Genomic DNA, 18846 nt, shown 5'->3' with positions numbered 1-18846 from the left:
TTTTGGCCCTTCTTGGCTGTGCTGAACCATTTTCTGCCTAGTCCCACTGACCTGCACACGGACCATATCCCTCCATACGCCTCCCATCCATGTATCTGTCCAATTTATTCCTAAATGTTAAAAAAAGAACCCACATTTACCACCTCGTCTGGCAGCTCATTCCACATTCCCACCACTCTCTGTGTGAAGAAGCCCCCCCCCTAATGTTCCCTTTAAACTTCCCCCCCTCACCCTTAACCCATGTCCTGTTTTTTTTTCTCTCCTTGCCTCAGTGGAAAAAGCCTGCTTGCATTCACTCTATCTATACTCATCATAATTTTATATACCTCTATCAAATCTCCCCTCATTCTTCTACGCTGCAGGGAATAAAGTCCTAACCTATTCAACCTTTCTCTGTAACTGAGTTTCTCAAGTCCTGGCAACATCCTTGTAAACCTTCTCTGCACTCTTTCAACCTTATTAATATCCTTCCTGTAATTTGGTGACCAAAACTGAACACAATACTCCAGATTCGGCCTCACCAATGCCTTATCATAAAATTCCAGCTCTTATACTCAATACTTTGATTAATAAAGGCCAATGTACCAAAAACTCTTATGACCCTATCTACCTGTGACACCACTTTTAGGGAATTTTGTATCTGTATTCCCAGATCCCTCTGTTCCACTGCACTCCTCAGTGCCCTACCATTAACCCTGTATGTTCTACGTTGGTTAGTCCTTCCAAAGTGCAATACCTCACACTTGTCTGTATTAAACTCCATCTCCCATTTTTCCAGCTGGTCTAAATTCCTCTGCAAGCTTTGAAAACCTTCCTCACTGTCCTCTACACCTCCAGTCTTTGTGTCATCAGCAAATTTGCTGATCCAATTTACCACATTATCATCCAGATCATTGAAATAGATGACAAATAACAATGGACCCAGCACTGAGCCCTGTGGCACACCACTAGTCAGAGGCCTCCACACTGAGAAGCAATCCTCTACTACCACTCTTTGGCTTCTTCCATTGAGCCAATGTCTAATCCAATTTACCACCTCTCCATGTATACCTAGCAACTGAATTTTCCTAACTAACCTCCCATGCGGGACCTTGTCAAAGGCCTTACTGAAGTCCATGTAGACAACATCCACTGCCTAACCTTCAACCCCTTTCCTGGTAACCTCCTCGAAAAACTCCAATAGATTGGTCAAACATGACCTACCACGCACAAAGCCATGTTGACTCTCCCTAATAAGTCCCTGTCTATCCATATGCTTGTAGATTCTGTCTGTTAGTACTCCCTCCAATAACTTACCCACTACCGACATGAAACTTACCAGCCTATAATTTCCCGGATTACTTTTCGATCCTTTTTTAAACAACGGAACAACATGAGCCATTCTCCAATCCTCCGGCACCTTACCCATAGCCACCGACATTTTAAATATATCTGCCAGGGCCCCTGCAATTTCAACACTAGTCTGCTTCAAGGTCTGAAGGAATACCCTGTCAGGTCCCGGGGATTTATCCACTTTAATTTTCCTCAAGACAGCAAGCACCTCCTCCTTTTCAATCTGTACAGTTTCCATGATCTCACTATTTGTTTCTTTTAATTCCATAGACTTCATGCCAGTTTCCTTAGTAAATACAGACGCAAAAAACCCATTTAAGATCTCCCCCATTTCTTTTGGTTCCGCACATAGGTGACCACTCTGATCTTCACGAGGACCAATTTTATCCCTTACAATCCTTTTACTCTTAATATACCTGTAAAAGCTCTTTGAATTATCCTTCACTTTGACTGCCAAGGCAACCTCATGTCTTCTTTTAGCCCTCCTGATTTCCTTCTTAAGTATTTTCTTGCACTTTTTATACTCCTCAAGCACCTTATTTACTCCCTGTTTCCTATACATGTCATACAACTCTCTCTTCTTCTTTATCAGAGTTGCAATATCCCTTGAGAACCAAGGTTCCTTATTCCTATTCACTTTGCCTTTAATCCTGACAGGAACATACAAGCCCTGCACTCTCAAAATTTCTCTTTTGAAGGCTTCCCACTTACAGATCACATCCTTGCCAGAGAACAACCTGTCCCAATCCACGCTTTTTAGATCTTTTCTTATTTCTTCAAATTTGGCCTTCTTCCAGTTTAGAACCTCAACCCTAGGACCAAATCTATCTTTATCCATGATCAGGTTGAAACTAATGGTTCTATGATCACTGGAACCAAAGTGCTCCCCTACATACACTTCCGTCACTTGTCCTAACTCGTTTCCTAATAGGAGATCTAATATTGTATCCCCTCTAGTTGGTACCTCTATATATTGATTTAGAAAACTTTCCTGAACACATTTTACAAACTCTAACCCATCTAGACCCCTAACAGTATGGGAGTCCCGATCAATATGTGGAAAATTAAAATCCCCTATCACAACTTTATGTTTCCTGCAGTTGCCTGCTATCTCTCTGCAGATTTGCTCCTCCAATTCTCGCTGACTATTGGGTGATCTATAATACAACCCCACTAATGTGGCCATACCTTTCCTGGTTCTCAGCTCCACCCATAAGGACTCAGTAGACAAGCCCTCTAATCTGTCCTGCCTGAGCACTGCTGTAACATTTTCCCTGACTAGCAATGCTACCCCCCCCCCCCCCACCTTCCATTCCTTTGCCTCCATCACATCTGAAACATTGGAACCCTGGAATATTAAGCTGCCAGTCCCGCCCCTCCTGTAGCCAAGTTTAACTAATTGCTATAACATCATAATTCCACGTGTCAATCCACACCCTCAACTCGTCTGCCTTCCCAAACACTTGTTGCTTGGTTGGTCAAATGGATCACTTCAGATTGCTCTTAGTGTGTAAATGAGTAGTATAATCTTGGAGGCGCAAGAGGGAATACAGGGAGAGTGCAGTTAGCTTAATGCTGTTCTAGTCAGCACAGACTTAGTGAAATAGAGAGCCTGTTTATGTACTGTACAGTTCCACTAAAGGTCAGATGTCAGTATCTGACTTCTTCCTCTGCCTTTGCCCATACCACTGAGTTAGTTTAAGCTGAGGAGCAGATTTGCTTCGTGGGATCAACTTTACATCCTGAAATATGTACCTATTTAAACGGGTATATAGCATACTTCCATTCTCATGAATGGGACTGTCCACCTGCTTAGAAAAGGCAAGTGGTTAAAATTGTTCCAAACCACTAATACTGATGTTTTATATGAGGTAAATCTACATAAATTTATTAACAATGATTTCTAAACAGTATATTTCAGTCTTATCATTTATTTGGATGGGTTTTAGGTGTCTTTGGTCATCAGAAATATTTAGAAACAGTTGAAAAGGCTGGCCCATATACTAGTTACCTCAAGCAACATTCAAAAGCTGTCCAGGAGTAGCAACTTGGCAAAAAGCAAATATAAATTGAAATACAAAAAGATTCCCAACCAGAAATGTTTTCTCATTCTCTTGTAGGATAAGTGGAGATTGCCCTTTTAAGTCTGACAAAGACTGTGACAAGGAAAAGAACATTCGGAAAGGGAAAATCAAGTTAGGGCGATGCTATCCTGGTCTTTCACAAGGGGCAGTTTCATTTCTGAAGAGCACATTATGTTTTAATCCAGGGTAAGTTTTCTATTTATCTTACTCTTGATTCCAATCTATAATTATGCAGGAAGGACAACTTTTGTTTCTACAATCTACACCTTTAACTGGATAAAATGCCCAATGCACTACAGATATGAGCTATCAAATTTGATTCAGATAGTGTATTGGGAAAAATGCAGATTTTAAAGAGCACCCTAGAGAAGAGGTATTGAGGCAGATACATTTAATGAATGTTTTAATTCCAGAGTTTATTTCCACCAAAACTGAAGGCAATGGTGAAGCAATTAGGATTGTTAATGCTCAAGAACCTGAAGAGCACAGAAATCTTACAGGCTACACAGGGTGAGGGTGAGATCATGAAATAAAGAAATTGGCTAGTCACTCAGAATCTGTGGAGAGAGAAACCAGTCAATGTTTCAGTTGGAGAACTCTTCATCAGAACTGAGGAAGAGAGAAAGCTCAGATTTTCCAGCATTTCTGTTAAAATATTGGTGTTTTTAACCAGGAGCTGCTGTAGCTCAGACACATGGGTGAACGGGACTGCTCCTGACTTGGGACTAAGACATTATTGTATATGCCCTATTTACGAAATATGAAAAGGGAGGCCAGCCAGTTGAATGCAGGAATAGTAGTTCAGTGATAACAGAATTGTAGATGAAATTTTCAGTAATACACAGATAGAGGCAGAGGTAGCCGAACCCTTTGAAGGCATCCGTTAGTCTTGTGAGACCATGGATCTGCGCCTGGAAAGTCTTCACTCTCCAGGGTGCAGGCCTGGGCAAGGTTGTATGGAAGACCAGCAGTTGCCCATGCTGCAAGTCTCCCCTCTCTATGACACCAATGTTGTCCAAGGGAAGGGCATTAGGACCCATACAGCTTGGCACCTGTGTGGTCGCAGAGCAATGTGTGATTAAGTAGCTGAACCCTTATTGCTACTATAACTCAAAATTTTATTTACTGCACAATTTCTTAAATGTCTTTCTTCTTGCACTGATATGTACGAGTGAACTGTTTCTTTTAAATTGTAAGCAGTAAATCTGTCTCAAAACATTCAGAGCTGCAGTATCATCATTAATTGAAAATACAGCAAGCATTTATTTTTGTGTGTGTTATAGAGGAAGGTTGTGTGCCTCAGAATGTCGGTCATTTCCATGGTTCCAAGAGGACACAAGGATGAAGCTGAGAAATTCAGGAGTTTCCTTTCAAACAGCAAAGCTCAGGAATTACCTAAAACAACGGGAAAAGCAGAGGACGCTTCTGTGTACAAAGCATGAAGTGCTGTTACTTCACTGACGCAGAGAAAAAAAAGAGTAAAGAAATATGATGTATTTCATCATTATGCTTTTAACTTTGACAATATATCTCCATTAGTTTTATCCCAAAGAAGGTAGGTTTATGATGGAATGACATTCACTGTCCTACTGCTTTGTTGTTGATGCAATTTATTTGATTAGTAGATTGAATGTGTGCCAATTTATTTCTGTTAACTACAGCATTGTATAAAAACTTATACAAACTATTGGTTTTACATTATGTGATAGATGTTCCCCTTCGCCCTCACTACATTACTTTGTAGAATATATACTGAGCACTAAACCCTTTGTAGAGACAAGGAGCAAAATCTACAAGTGGATTTTCTAGTGGGATGGTTCTGTTGAAATTATTAGAAATATACTTACTACATTAAATATTTGAAAATATAGTCTTGAAAATGCATGGAAGTAGGTCAAAGAATTAAAAATAGGATGTTGCAGCTTCAAATATTTAAAAAAAATCACAGCAAATATCTATACCATTCCTGCAACCACAATTGATAGTTCACTTGTGTGAAGTTGCCCTTGAAGCTATCTTTATAATATATTCTAGCAATTATAACCCTCAATGTACTTTTAAAGCTCAATCACAAGGTATTTCTAGATAATGGAAAACTCTAAATAAGACATTTGTAGGCCTGCAGAAAGATTTCTGAATACCTCTCATAACGTCATGATTTTAGCATGATTATAGACTGTGGAGATTGAAATTTTTTTTTTGGTTTTATAACAATCAGCTTTTTCCAAGAACAATTTAATTTTTCAAAAATCTCCTAAGCAGAGATGCCTCAGAGATCTTTCTCTTCTACAACCTAGACATTTTAATATAGAACAAAGTCTGTTCAAAAATGCTTCCAACTTAGGATAATTTAATACAACTCTTTAATCTGCATGCAGTTGCAAAGATTGTATGTGTGGAAGTGTTTTTATTATTTCAATAAAGTTTTTGCTGTTTGTAAATTTCACAATTTATTAAAATTTGAGATGTTATGAAGAAAAAAAGCAAGAATAGCCCAGGAGGCATTTCAGGTCTGCTGCACCATTCAATAAAACCATGACTGATCTGATTTTGGTTTCATCACTTCCTTGCTTGTTACATGTAGCTAGTCACCTCTCTAGTCCACAAATATGTCCTCATATTCAAATATGCTGTGAATCTATCTCCACCACTCTTGTGAGAAGATAAACCCAAAAAACAGTAATCCTTTGAGGAAAGAAATTTATCCTCTTCTAACACCGTTTCAAAGAGTGCTCCTGTATTCTGAAACTTTGTTCTCTCAGAATATTTCAACAAAATCACATCTCTTTCTTCTAAATGCCTATCCTTTCCTTCGGAGACTAATTCTTCATTTCTGAAAGCAACCTGGTAACTATTTTATAAACATGCAGAGTTTTTAAGCATTGTTTATTTCAGATTTCTAGCATTAGTTATATACACTTTTTGCCAGTAATTCATTCTTTTATGCATGAGAACAGATTCTTCCACACTACAGTCCCCAATCTCTTTCCTTGAACAATTTTTTGCTCTTCTCTGTTCTTCCAGAAAAGTTAATAACCTCATATGAGAGGACAATACCAGTTTGATATTGTTAATATATTAACAGATGTCAGTTCCACAGGCTGAACCACCATTTAATTACTCATTCCTAGTTGCTCTTGAGAAGTTAGCAGTGAACTACCTTCTTCAACCGCTACAGTGGTTGTTAGTGATAACCAAGAGTTCTGTGTGATAGTGAAAGAATTGAGATACATTTCTAAATCTGAATGACCTAGACTAGGGGGTCCCCAAAACTTTATACACCCTGGGCCAATATCATTAAGCAAGTGGTCCATGGTATATATAGAGGGTAACTTGCAGATGGTTGTGGATGGTGTTATCTTGACTAGTGGTTCAGTGCATCCTATAAATGGTACAAACTGCAAATATTGTGGAGTGGTGCATGGTTGTAGATGTGCAATGTCCTGTATGGTTTCAAGCTTCTTGTGTGTTTTGAAGCTGCTCTCATCCAGGCAAATGAAGACTTCATCTGTCTCACACAATGAATTAACAATATTTTTCCCCTCCCTGAATTTCTTTATACCCCTGAAAAGGTCGTGTGTACATAAGTAACCAGACCAACATTACATTGAATTCTACCACAAGTAATACATGAAATTCAGACAATCACATGATAGGTAAGTAGTTCTTCTATTTCAGCACTTCATATAGACAAGAGTAAATTATGTGGGTTCAAATGTTAAATCCAATATCTTCTGCATTTGGTCCAAGCAGGATCATTTTCCCCATTATAAAGTGTCCCAAGATACAATGGAGTGTATGTCATTGATAACAAATTCCAACAGATGATTAAACACCCAAAAAGTTGTATGAATAATTTCTGCATTTAGATAGGGCTAATTATTATATTAAGTAGCAAGTGTCTTTTCTAGCAAGAAGCATTTCCTAATAAAAATACACAAACTGGAAATTAATTATTTTTACTTAACAAAAATACACCAACACATAAATAACTTTATAAAAGCTTGTAAAGAGGCATTTTCATCCTTCAATCCTTAATTTGCTGGAATAGAACTTTTGAAACAAATGGAATGGAGCTTGGAACCACTTCAGTTCTGTAAGGCTGTTGCCTTTTTGATTTCCTGCAATAACAAAGAAATAATAAATACAAAGAAACAGTTGCTTTTCTAAAATCAGAGATGCACAAGATAATTTTATTACCTTTTTTTTAAATGTTCTCATAAATCCATTTCGTCTTTGCTCCTTCAGTCTAAGCAGTTGGGACCCTCGAGTTTTTAAACACAGTTCCTCCAGTTTTAATTTTTTTCTTTAGGTAAGGGAGTTTCACAATGAAAGTTTTCTATATCCACAGAGTTGCAGGTGCCTGGAGCACACTGTCAGGGGAAGTGATGGAAACAAGCAGGCAGAGAATGGAGGGATATAGACCCTATGCAGGCAGGTGGGATTAGTTTACACTGGCATAGTCAGCACAGACATCATGTTCTATGCACACCAGTGTGTCTGGATTCTCCATTATCCTTCCTGAATTTGTTTGAGGTTCAAACAAATTGCTTAACTTAGTCACAATCAGCTACACTCATTTTCTCTCTAACTGCCTGCTTGATTAACTGTGTTTGACACATGCTTGCCTGATACATCAGCTTGAGTTTCAGTAGAAAGAAACTGGCCATTCACAAGGAATCATAATTTCCAGCACCTGTTTTAAAATTTCCTTGGGGGAAATCTTGCTTGACAAATCTGTAGGAATTCTTCGAAGAAATAACAAGCAAGACAGACAAAGGAGAATTGGTGGATGTTGCATACTTGGATTTTCATAAGGCCTCTGACAAGGTGCCACACATGAGGCTGCATAACAAATATCCATGGTATTACAGAAAAAATACTAGCAGGAGACAAAGAGTGGGAATAAAGGAAGCCTTATTCTGGTTGGCTGCTTGTGACTAATGGTGTTCCACAGGGGTCTGTGTTACGACCACTTCTTTTTACATTATATGTCAACGGAATTGATGGCTTTGTGGCCAAGTTTGCGGATGTTACGAAGATAAGTGGAAGAGGAGGTAGTTTTGAGGAAGTAGAGAGGCTACCGAAGGACTTAAACAGATTAGGAGATGCAAGGTGGCAGGTGGAATACAGTGTCAGGAAGTATACAGTCGTGCACTTTGGTAGAAGAAATAAAAAGGTGGATTATTTTTAAATGGAGAGAAAATACAAAAATCTGATGTGCAAAGTGATTTGGGAGTCCTTGTGTAGGATTCCCTAAAGGTTAATTTGCATGTTGAGTCAGTGGTGAGGAAGGCAAATGCAATGTTAGCATTCATTTTGAGAGGACTAGAATATAAAAGCAAAGATATAACGTTGAGACTTTATAAAGCACGTGAAGCCTCTTGGAGTATTGAGAGCATTTTTGGATCCTTTTTTAAAAAAGGATGTGCTGATATTGGATAGTGTTCAAAGGAGGTTCATGAAAATGATTCCTGGATTGAAACGCTCATCATATGAAGAGCATTTGATGGCTCTGGGCCTCTATTCAATGTCCTTCTGGAATTGAACAACAGTAATGAGATGAATTGATTAATTCATCTATTTATTTTGCCACCACATTGGGAGAATTTGACAGGGCTCTGGGATCTCCATTATCCAATCTGAAAAACTGGCATTTAACATTGCAAGGGCTGCTCTAACCCAGATGCTCTCGATCAAGAAAAGGCAAGAATGAACAAGATTGATTAAATGAAAGTATTCCATATTTAGCTATCACCTTATACACTAAACACAAATATTACATTTCTTTCAGGCTGTAATCTTCAAATTTATTATTCCAATTTACAGGAAAATTACTTCTCACAATTGGTAACACCCTAAAAGTTCATTAAACAATCTAGTCAGTGTCCTCAACGAAGATGAAATATGTAGTTGATTTGTAATGAGCTCACCTCAAGAAGAACTGATCTCAACTGGGAATAGGCATCCTCTAAATGATCATTAATTATTACAACATCAAACATATCAGGCTGTTTACCTGCAAAATAAAAACATACACAATGCATTTATGATTCTGGTCTTTATAATTTCAGACTTTGTCTGACATAAAAATCATCCAGTTAACAATTTCCACCTCTTCCATCCCCCGCCCCCCCCCCCCACCGAGTTTTCCCAGCAGATTATTTGTTACTAAAAATTCCGTCTGGAGCCGGCTGGTGGCACAACGATATCGGCGCCAGACCTGGGAGCAGAGGTTCCTGGGTTCGAAACCAGTCGAGTCCGCCCCCGAGCAGCTTTCCAGCTGTGCCGGGTTGAGTGTCGCGATCGCAACTCGACCTCGTAGAACAAAGAAAACACTGAAAAGGATGTCCATGTGGGGAGTGGTGCACCACACAGTCTCTCTCTCTCTCTCTCAACCTGCGCCTTGGAAAAAGCCGTGAAAAATCCATCATCACGGACACGCAGACGCAGACTCACACATGCAGGCACACGCCAAAAAAAATAAAAATATATAAGAATTCAGTCTGTTCAGAGGACACACAAGTTCAATATTCTGTTACTTTCAATACCAATTAAGACGGGCTTTGAAAATTACATCTATTAATACCAAGAACATGCACATGTCAGAAAGTATTTTCTAAAGTGCTTACTGAATTCCATGTCTAATTTTGCTGCTGATAGTCTCTTCTGTAGACTTTCTGCAGATTCTGTTTTCCTTTGCCTCAGCCGTTCTTCCTACAAAATTGTTTAAAGATTTTCAACAGTTATGACAATGTTACATTTATTTTGTATTGATTTGCTTGGAACAAAATCTCAAGTTTACTCAATATTTACACTGTGGATTCAGTTTAATCAGTATATTGCATAATATTTTAAAAGCTTGAGAAATATCCTGTACAATTAACCAACATCGAGGCTTTAAATGTTGTTGGAGAGATTTGAGCATCTTGACTAATTGTAAAATTCAATAACCATTAATACCTTGTACATTATCAGCTAAACAAGATTTGTTTTGCATTCTTTTTCCTTACTGGGACAAATCTTTCCAATGTACTAGTCAATCTGTCAATCAGTGTCTTCAGCAGACAAGAAGTTCTAATTGCAAAGTTCTATTTATTTATTAACCACAATAGGGAAGTGAAGCTCAGTACCCAGACAGATGGTTCACTGTAACCCATCCAGTCAGTACTGTTTCAGAACCAGATTTATTATCGACGTTGTTGTATTGCAGGGGTCCCCAACCTTTTTTGCAACACGGACCGGTTTAATATTGACAATATTCTTGCGGACTGGCCGACCGGGGGTGGGTGGGGTAGGGTTGCCAACGGAGAAGAGTAGCAGTCAAATACGTTATGTTTACCTCGAGAAAGACTACAATGACCATGAAGCCTTGCGCAGCCACCAGTGCGCATGCGTGTATGTGCCGATTTTTTTCTACAAATCACTTTTGGCAATTCTGTTCAGGGTGGGGGGGGGGGTGTTAATCACGACCGGAATATAGGTGATAAGTGGCTAATACCCTCAATTTCGTTTCTAAAAGGGTTTATCTAACGAATTTAATATTAAACACACAGCGCATATTGTCCTCGCATGAATATAGCGATAAGTCAATTATCAGGGGAGGACAGTGGAGCTTGAAGTAAGTGTTGAAGGAACTTCCAGTAGAAGTGGTAGAGGCAGGTTCGATATTATCATTTAAAGAAAATTTGGATAGGTATATGGACAGGAAAGGAATGGAGGATTATGGGCTGAGTGCAGGTCGGTGGGACTAGGTGAGAGTGGCGTTTGGCACGGACTAGAAGGGCAGAGATGGCCTGTTTCCGTGCTGTAATTGTTATATAGTTATATAAGTCACTGAGAAGTCAATAGCATCATAACATTTTAAGTAACGTTTGGATATTAAACACACAGCACATATGTTCCTCGTGTGAACATATGAAATCATTGCAACACACCAATATCGCTGAATCAGTGGGAGCCCTGGGCTTGTTTCCCTGCAACAACACGGTCCTATTGGGCGTGATGGGAGACAGCAATACTCGAAGGAGGTTCCTTATGTCCAGTCTATTCCGCAGTTTAGTTTTCGTTGCCTTCAATGCAGAGATATGTTGGAAATGGAAGCAATGTTTTCAGTGCTTTCGTGGCTATCTCAAGATATTTAGCCTTGACTTTGATCCAGAATGCCGGCAGAGATGTTATGTCAAACATACTTTTCAGCCTGCCGTCATTTGCAAGCTCGAGGAGTTTAATGAGGAGACTCATTCCACCAAGATGCAGCACTGAGCGTCATAGGAAGTCATTCCTGCCTGTGGCCGTCAAACTTTACAACAACTCCCTTGGAGGGTCAGACATCCTGAGCCAATAGGCTGGTCCTGGACTTATTTCATAATTTACTGGCATAATTTACATATTACTATTTAACAATGGTTCTATTACTATTTATTATTTATGGAGCAACTGTAATGAAAATCAATTTCCCCCGGGATTAATAAAGTATGACTATGACTATGAGTTGATCTCCTTCCCGCACTGACATGGATGATGTGCGGGTAATGACCTCACGTGCATTCAAGCTTAACAGTGCGTGTGACAGGGAATGAGGAAAGGTGCAGCTGACTCATATCGTTTCCTCACGGCCCGGTGGTTGGGGACCGCTGTTGTATTGTGACAGCAGTACAATTAAGGCTATAAATAAATAAATAATGCTAAAGTGTTATTTATTTATAACAGAGGGAAAGAAGTTGTTCCTAAAATGTTCCAAGTGGGTCTTCAGGCCCCTGTACCTACTCCTCGACGTGGAAGAGTGGAAGTCTCAGGTCCTCAATGATAGATGCCAGCTTCTTGAGATACCATTCCCGAGGGGAGGGTTGTGCCCGTGATAGAGCTGCAGCCTCTTTTGATCCAAACTGTCATAAAATTGCGAGCAGGTTTCAAGAAACCTCTTATAAAAAGGATCCTTGATTAAAAATATCACAAATAAGTATTTCTTGGCCACTCTTCCAAGCTGCTTTAAACTGTCCAGTTTGGCAAAGAAATTACAGTACTGACACCATGGAAAGAGACATTTGTTCCAGCATCTGCAATGATATTTTGACAGATACTCAAATTGGCATGAAAGCTCTTTTGTTAATTTTCAAGTATTTATGTTACTTCCTTTTGAAAACTTTTCCAAACTCTTCTGAATTTGCTGGGGACACTGGAATCTGAAGTAACAATGTGCAAGAAGAACTCAGCAGGTCAAGCAGCATTTATGGGCAGAAAAAGGAATTGTCGATTTTCCACATTGAAATCCCAACACAATCAATTATTCCTTCCACTACCCCGCCCTCCCCGCACACTTGCTGCTCACCCGGAGTTCCTCCAGCATATTGTTTGTTACTTCAAATTTATTGCTGCAATAACTAATGAAAAGACTATAAAGAGTTTCAATATGTCAGAACTATATTTGTTGTTCTGCATTACCCCCATGAAACAACAATGAAGCATTGCAGGCCTGAGCTTCCACAGTAAAGGCATGACTAGCAGACTGAAAATAAAATCAATACAAATACTTCCACTTATCTAGACAACACTCATTGATGTGCTCTTTTATGTTGTTTCTAATTGAGTGCTGCTTTAACTTAAAGACATTCCACTCCATATAAACAACTCAGATGTGAAAATAGGAATGATTAGTATGATACTTAATAACACAATTAATAGAGCTTTGACCAGCAGCCAGTTTGAGACATCAGAAGTTTGAAGAAAAGGGGACTTCAATCAGGTCCACAGCCCGAGGATAAAAGGCAGGAGTGAATTGTGGCAGCGAAATAGAGCTCTGGCCAGTGGCCAATAGGCGCTTGGGATTAATTAGTAAGTGCAAATTAAAGGACGGCAGAGGCAAGCACAGTGACCATCGTCTGTGTGGACAAAGTCAGAGCGGTGATCTTAAGGCTTTAGCTCTTCGAGGCTTCACTCAGAGAAAGGAAAGAAAAGATCAAGGTTTTTTTCCCCCTTCTCTTCTTTATATCTGCTCTGTTAGGTAGAGATGCCAGGCAGGATAGTGCAATGTTCCTCTCTTGTAGGATGTGGAAAGGCAGGGAGACCTTTAGTATCCCAGACCATTACACCTGCGAGGTGCATCCACCCGCAGCTTCTATCAAACCGTGTTCAGGAATTGGAACTGGAACTGCATGACCTCCAGGTCATTCAGGAGGCTGAAGGGGTGATAGATAGGAGATATAAAGAGGTTGTTACACCCAAGATGCAGAACACAGGGAACTGGGTGACAGGAAGGAGCCAGTACAGAGTACCCCTGTGGCCATCCCCCTCAACAACAGGTATAACAAGTATATCACTTTGACTACTGTCGGGGTGGGGGTGGGGGGGGGGGGGGGGGGGGAGAGGATTGACCTAACCGAGGTAAGTCACTGTGGTCGGGTCACTGGCACTGAGTCTAGATCTCTGCCTCAGACAGGAAGGGGGAAGAAGAGACACGTAGTGATGATAGGGGATTTGTTAGTTAAGGGAATGGATAGGAGGTTCTGTGGGTGAGAACGAGATTCCCAGATGGTATGTTGCCTCCCGAGTGCCAGGGTCCAGGATATCTCAGATCAAGTCCTCAGCATTCTTTCGTGGGAGGGTGAACAGCCAGAAGTCATGATCCACGCAGGTACCAATGACATAAGAAGGATGAGCGACAAGGTTCTACATAAGGAGTTGGGTGCCAAGTTAAAGTGCAGGACCTCCAGGGTTGTGATCTTGGGGTTACTACCCCGTGCCACATGCCAGAGAGGCTAGAACTAGAAAGATTATACAGTTTAATACGTGGTTAAGGAGTTGGTGTAGGAGGGAGGGATAGATTTTTGGATCATTGGGCTCTCTTCCAAGGAAGGTGGGACCTGTGCAAAAGGGATGGTTTGTACCCGAACTGGAAGGGGACTAATATCCTAGCAGGAAGGTTTGTTAATGCTGCACGGTGGGGTTTAAACTAGAGTTGCTGGAGGATAGGAACCAGAGTGCCAGACCAGTTAGTGGAGAGATTATGGAGGCAGATGTTGGTAAGACCTCAAAGTTAGGAATCAAAAGGTTGAGCATGGTGTGACAAAATCGAAAAGAGTGAATACAGGGCTGAGGTGTTGTATCTGAATGCGCGCAGGATACGGTAGGTGAACTTGCAGTACAGTTGCAGATTGGTAGGTATGATGTTGTTGGCATCACAGAATCATGGCTGAAAGATTATAGCTGGGAGCTTAATGTCCAAGGATAAACATTGAATCAAAAGGATAGGCAGGAAGGCAGAAGGCAGAGGGGGCGGCATTGCTCTGTTGGTAAAAATGAAATCAAATCATTAGAAACAGATGACATAGGGTTGGAAGGGGTTGAATCATTGTGGATAGAGCTAAGGAGCTGCAAGGGTAAAAAGACCTTGATGGGAGTTGTATACAGACCCTACCAAATGGTAGAAAGGTCTGGCCTACAGAATACAATGGAGATAGAAAATGAATGCCAAAAGGACAATGGTACAGTAGTCATGGGGGATTTCAATATGCAGGTAGATTGGGAAAATCAGGTTGGTGCTGGATTACAGGAGGGGTCACTTCTAGAGTACCTACAAGATGTTTGTTCAGAGCAGCCTGTGGTTGAGCCCACTAGGGGATCAGCTATTCTGGATTGGGTGTTGTGCAGTGAACCAGAATTCATCAGAGAGCTCAAGGTAAAAGAACCCTTAGGGGAAAGTGATCATAATATTATTGAATCCACCCTGAAATTTGAGAAGCTAAAGTCAGATATAACAGCATTATAGTGGAGTAAAGGGAATTACAGGGGAATGAGAGGAGTTGGCCAGAATTGATTGGAAAAGAACACTGGCAAGGATAATGGAAGAGCAGCAATTTCTGGAAGCAATTCAGAAAGCAAAGGATATATACATCCCAAAGAGGAATAAGTATTCTAAAGGAAAGATGACACAACTGTGGCTAACAAGAGAAGTCAAAGCCAACGGGAGGGCATATAATAGAGGATTGGGAAGCTTTTAAAAACCAACAGAAGGTAACTAAGAATCATGAAGGTAAAGATGGAATATGAAAGGAAATTAGCCAATAATATTAAAGAGAATACCAAAAGTTTCTTCAGATACATAAAGTGTAAAAGAGAAGCGAGAGTGGATATCAGACCGCAGGAAAACGATGCTAGAGAGGTAGTAATAGCAGAAAACAAAATAGCAGGTGAACTGAATAAGTACTTCGCATCACTCTTCACTGTGGAAGACACTAGCAGTATGGTGGAAGTTCCAGGTGTCAGGGGGCATGAAGTGTGTGAAGTTACCATAACTAGAGAGAAGGTTCTTGAGAAACTGTAATGTCTTAAGATAGATAAGTCATCTGGACCAGATGCTGTACACCCCATAGTTCTGAAAGATATGGCTGAGAGATCATGGAGACATTAGTAATGATTTTTCAAGAATCACTAGATTCTGGACTGGTTCCAGAAGACTGGAAAACTGCAAATGTCATTCCAATCTTCAAGAATAGAGAGGCAGAAGAAAGGAAACTATAGGTCAGTTAGTCTGAAGTCAGTGGTTGGGAAGATGTTGGAGTTGATTATTAAGGATGAGGTGTCAGGGTACTTGGAGGCACATGATAAAATAGGCTATAGTCAGCAGAAAAGACAATGGAGAAATGGTTGATGTTGTGTACATGGATTTTCAGAAGGCCTTTGACAAGGTGCCACACATGAGGCTGCTTAACAAGCTACGAGCCCATGGTATTACAGCAAAGATTCTTGATAAAGCTGTGGCTGATTGGCAAAGCCAAAGGGTGGGAATAAAGGGAGTTCAAAGGAGGTTCACAAAAATTATTCCAGGATTGAATGGCTTGTCATATGAAATGTCTGGTGGCTCTGGGCCTGTATTCACTAGAATTTAGAAGAATGAGGGGTGACCTCATTGAAGTCATTGAATGGTGAAAGGCCTTGATAGAGATGACCTGGAGAGGATGTTTCCTATAATGGGGGAGTCTAAAACCAAGTAGTACAGCCTCAGAATAGAGGGGCGTCTTTTTATAACAGAGATGAGGAGGAATTTCTTTGGCCAGAGAGAGGTGAATCTGTGGAATTTGTTGCCACAGGCAGCTGTGGATGCCAAGTCTTTATGTATTTTTGAGGCAGAGATTGATAGATTCTTGATTGATCAGGGCATGAAGGGATACAGGGAGAAGGCAGGAGATTGGGGCTGAGGAAAATTGGATCACCCATGATGAAATGGCAGAGCAGACTTGATGGGCCAAATGGCCCAATTCTGCTTCTATATCTAATGGTCGTTTGATTACTAAGCTTGTGGATACAAGAAAAATTGATGGGGCAGTGGATAGTGAGGAAGATTGCTCAAGGCTACAGCATGATGCAGATCAAATGGAAAGTTGCGCAGAACATTGGCAATTAGAATTTAATCCTGACTACTGTGAAACAATGTCAAATAGGAGTAGAATACATACACACCATTTCTGGTAGAACAATATCTAACCAAGAACTAAGAGATTTCTGGTAGAACAATAACTAATTTCAAGAACCAAGAGACCGGGGGGGGGGGGGGTTCCAGTCTATCAAAATCTTTTTGCTATGGTTGGAGTATCAAAAACAAGACAGCATAGTTTTAAGAGGAGGGGTAGAAGAATTAATGGGGATCTGAGGGGCAACTTTTCTTTTTTTTTGAACACAGTGGTTGATATCTGCAGTGCACTTCCAGAGGAGATTCTGGAGTAGATACAATCACTACATTTGAGTTAATTAGACACTTAATAGGCAATACATTGAAGGATATAGTCCTAATGTAGGTAAATTCGATTAGTGCCTTCCAAAAGGTCAGCATGACTATGACATAGTGGACCAAAGGCTGTATTTCTGTGTTGAAAGACTATGATTCTATGATCTAGTAATAGCTTTCATGAAAAGCACAAGCCCATTCCAATGACAATGTTCTTTAATCGATCCTGTACTTACCAAAACTTCAAATGAAGGCGGCTGAATGGAAAGGTAGATTGGGGACAAGTCTGTCTTCTTGATGTTCCTCACACCTTGCATATCTACGTCAAGAATGCAGATTTGGTTCTTGGCTTGTACGGCCTGCACTGCTGCTTTACTGAAAGGAAACGCGTATTAGGACACCTAATATTGTACTATTGCTCTATTAAATTTACCAGAACAATGCTAAAAACGCAATTTTGACAGTATAGATTTGGTCCATATTCATTTATACACAGAAAATTAAAAGGTAACCAAATTGAGAAGCTACATTCACCCAAAGTAATGATAAATTCATGTACAGAAATTATTTCCTCTGATAGCCATGAGGGGCATTGAAGTAGAGAAATACAGAAATATTCCCATATTTGTATCTGCTACAAAAGGTGGCTATTCTGCCAACTATGTCTATGCTGGCTCCCAAAGCTAGATCTTTCAGTGCTGATATCTTTATGAAGCATAGAGGAAAATTGGAATAGTCAAAACAAGATTGATGAAAATGGGAGTCAAACAAAAATGTTAAACAAATCTGTAAGGTACTGTTATTAAGATGTACAGATCAACTATAATCCAACTGGTTGTGCAATAGGTTGCTGAGCAGCCTAGCCCGACCCCTCTGAAAGACAGTTAAAGAAAAAAAATTCTTCTCCTCCCCCTGCCCCTCCCCCCCAAAGCATTCACCATCATACTGAAAGTTCTAAAATCAAAACATTAGTTTGCATCTTTTTGATGCCTGATCAGCTGCTGAATTTCTCTTTAGATTTGATTATGTGAACATTCTTGATTGGGCATTTAGAAACACTTCATATGCACCACAGGTAAAGTTTCCTGATTTCCTTATTCCAATTCTATATTGCTGCCTTTTGCAAATTTCACACTTGTGAACCTGTGGAGAGAACCTGAATTCAACCCAATTCCTAACCTTGATGGATGATGTAGTTGTTTATCAGCTGGGAGAAGCAACTTGCACTGACAGATTCAGGGTGACTTTGAAGCTACACCTAGGCAACATTTGGCAATGTTAATAGTGAACCACAATGAAATGATGTATCTTGGTCAGACAAGACTGAGCTGATTATTTAGTTCAGACTATACAATAGCTGTTACATGAACTAACTTGATAATTCCCTTAAAAAGATAATCAAAGTTGAAGAGGGATTTGATGCAATACAAAATGGTGCAGCTATTTGGAGAGCCCCAAAGAAATAATAATATTTTTCCTATGCATACTTCAATTCTGTATAAATATCAAATCAAGCATATTATTGGGCAGCTCCCATGAGTCAAACATGACAGATAAAGCAACATAAATGATCACTTAATGTAATGCTGTTTGGTAGAAGATTAATGCACAAGAAACAAATGAAATCATGAACTGTTTACAAATATTAAACTAAGTCAATGAGTGTGATATATATTTGGTGGGCGCACTGTGGTCCAGAGGAAGGTT

General features: G+C 40.0%; 2 protein-coding genes across 6 annotated transcripts in view; one reads left to right on the top strand and one right to left on the bottom strand.

Annotated features, from left to right (window-relative positions):
* The window catches only part of obscnb (obscurin, cytoskeletal calmodulin and titin-interacting RhoGEF b), a 598125-nt gene extending 592143 nt beyond the window's left edge, over window positions 1–5982 (top strand). Inside the window, exons 138-139 of the mRNA XM_072254438.1 lie at window positions 3453–3602; window positions 4700–5982. Of these exons, the coding sequence (XP_072110539.1) occupies window positions 3453–3602; window positions 4700–4877 (328 nt within the window). The 3' untranslated portion in view covers window positions 4878–5982. The remainder of the gene's footprint in view (window positions 1–3452; window positions 3603–4699) is intronic.
* Window positions 5983–6285: 303 nt separating this feature from the next.
* Window positions 6286–18846, bottom strand: part of guk1a (guanylate kinase 1a) — a 67319-nt gene continuing 54758 nt past the window's right edge. For all 5 annotated transcript variants that reach the window (XM_072254133.1, XM_072254135.1, XM_072254134.1 and 2 more), the window contains 4 exons: window positions 17376–17514; window positions 10049–10133; window positions 9350–9435; window positions 6286–7537 (listed from right to left, as the gene is read on the bottom strand). In XM_072254133.1, coding sequence (XP_072110234.1) covers window positions 7505–7537; window positions 9350–9435; window positions 10049–10133; window positions 17376–17514 — 343 coding nt within the window. In that variant the 3' untranslated portion in view covers window positions 6286–7504. The remainder of the gene's footprint in view (window positions 7538–9349; window positions 9436–10048; window positions 10134–17375; window positions 17515–18846) is intronic.

This window comes from Mobula birostris, chromosome 3 (genome assembly GCF_030028105.1).
Source record: "Mobula birostris isolate sMobBir1 chromosome 3, sMobBir1.hap1, whole genome shotgun sequence".
Lineage (NCBI taxonomy): Eukaryota > Metazoa > Chordata > Chondrichthyes > Myliobatiformes > Myliobatidae > Mobula > Mobula birostris.
This window is presented reverse-complemented; position numbering and strand designations above follow the sequence as displayed.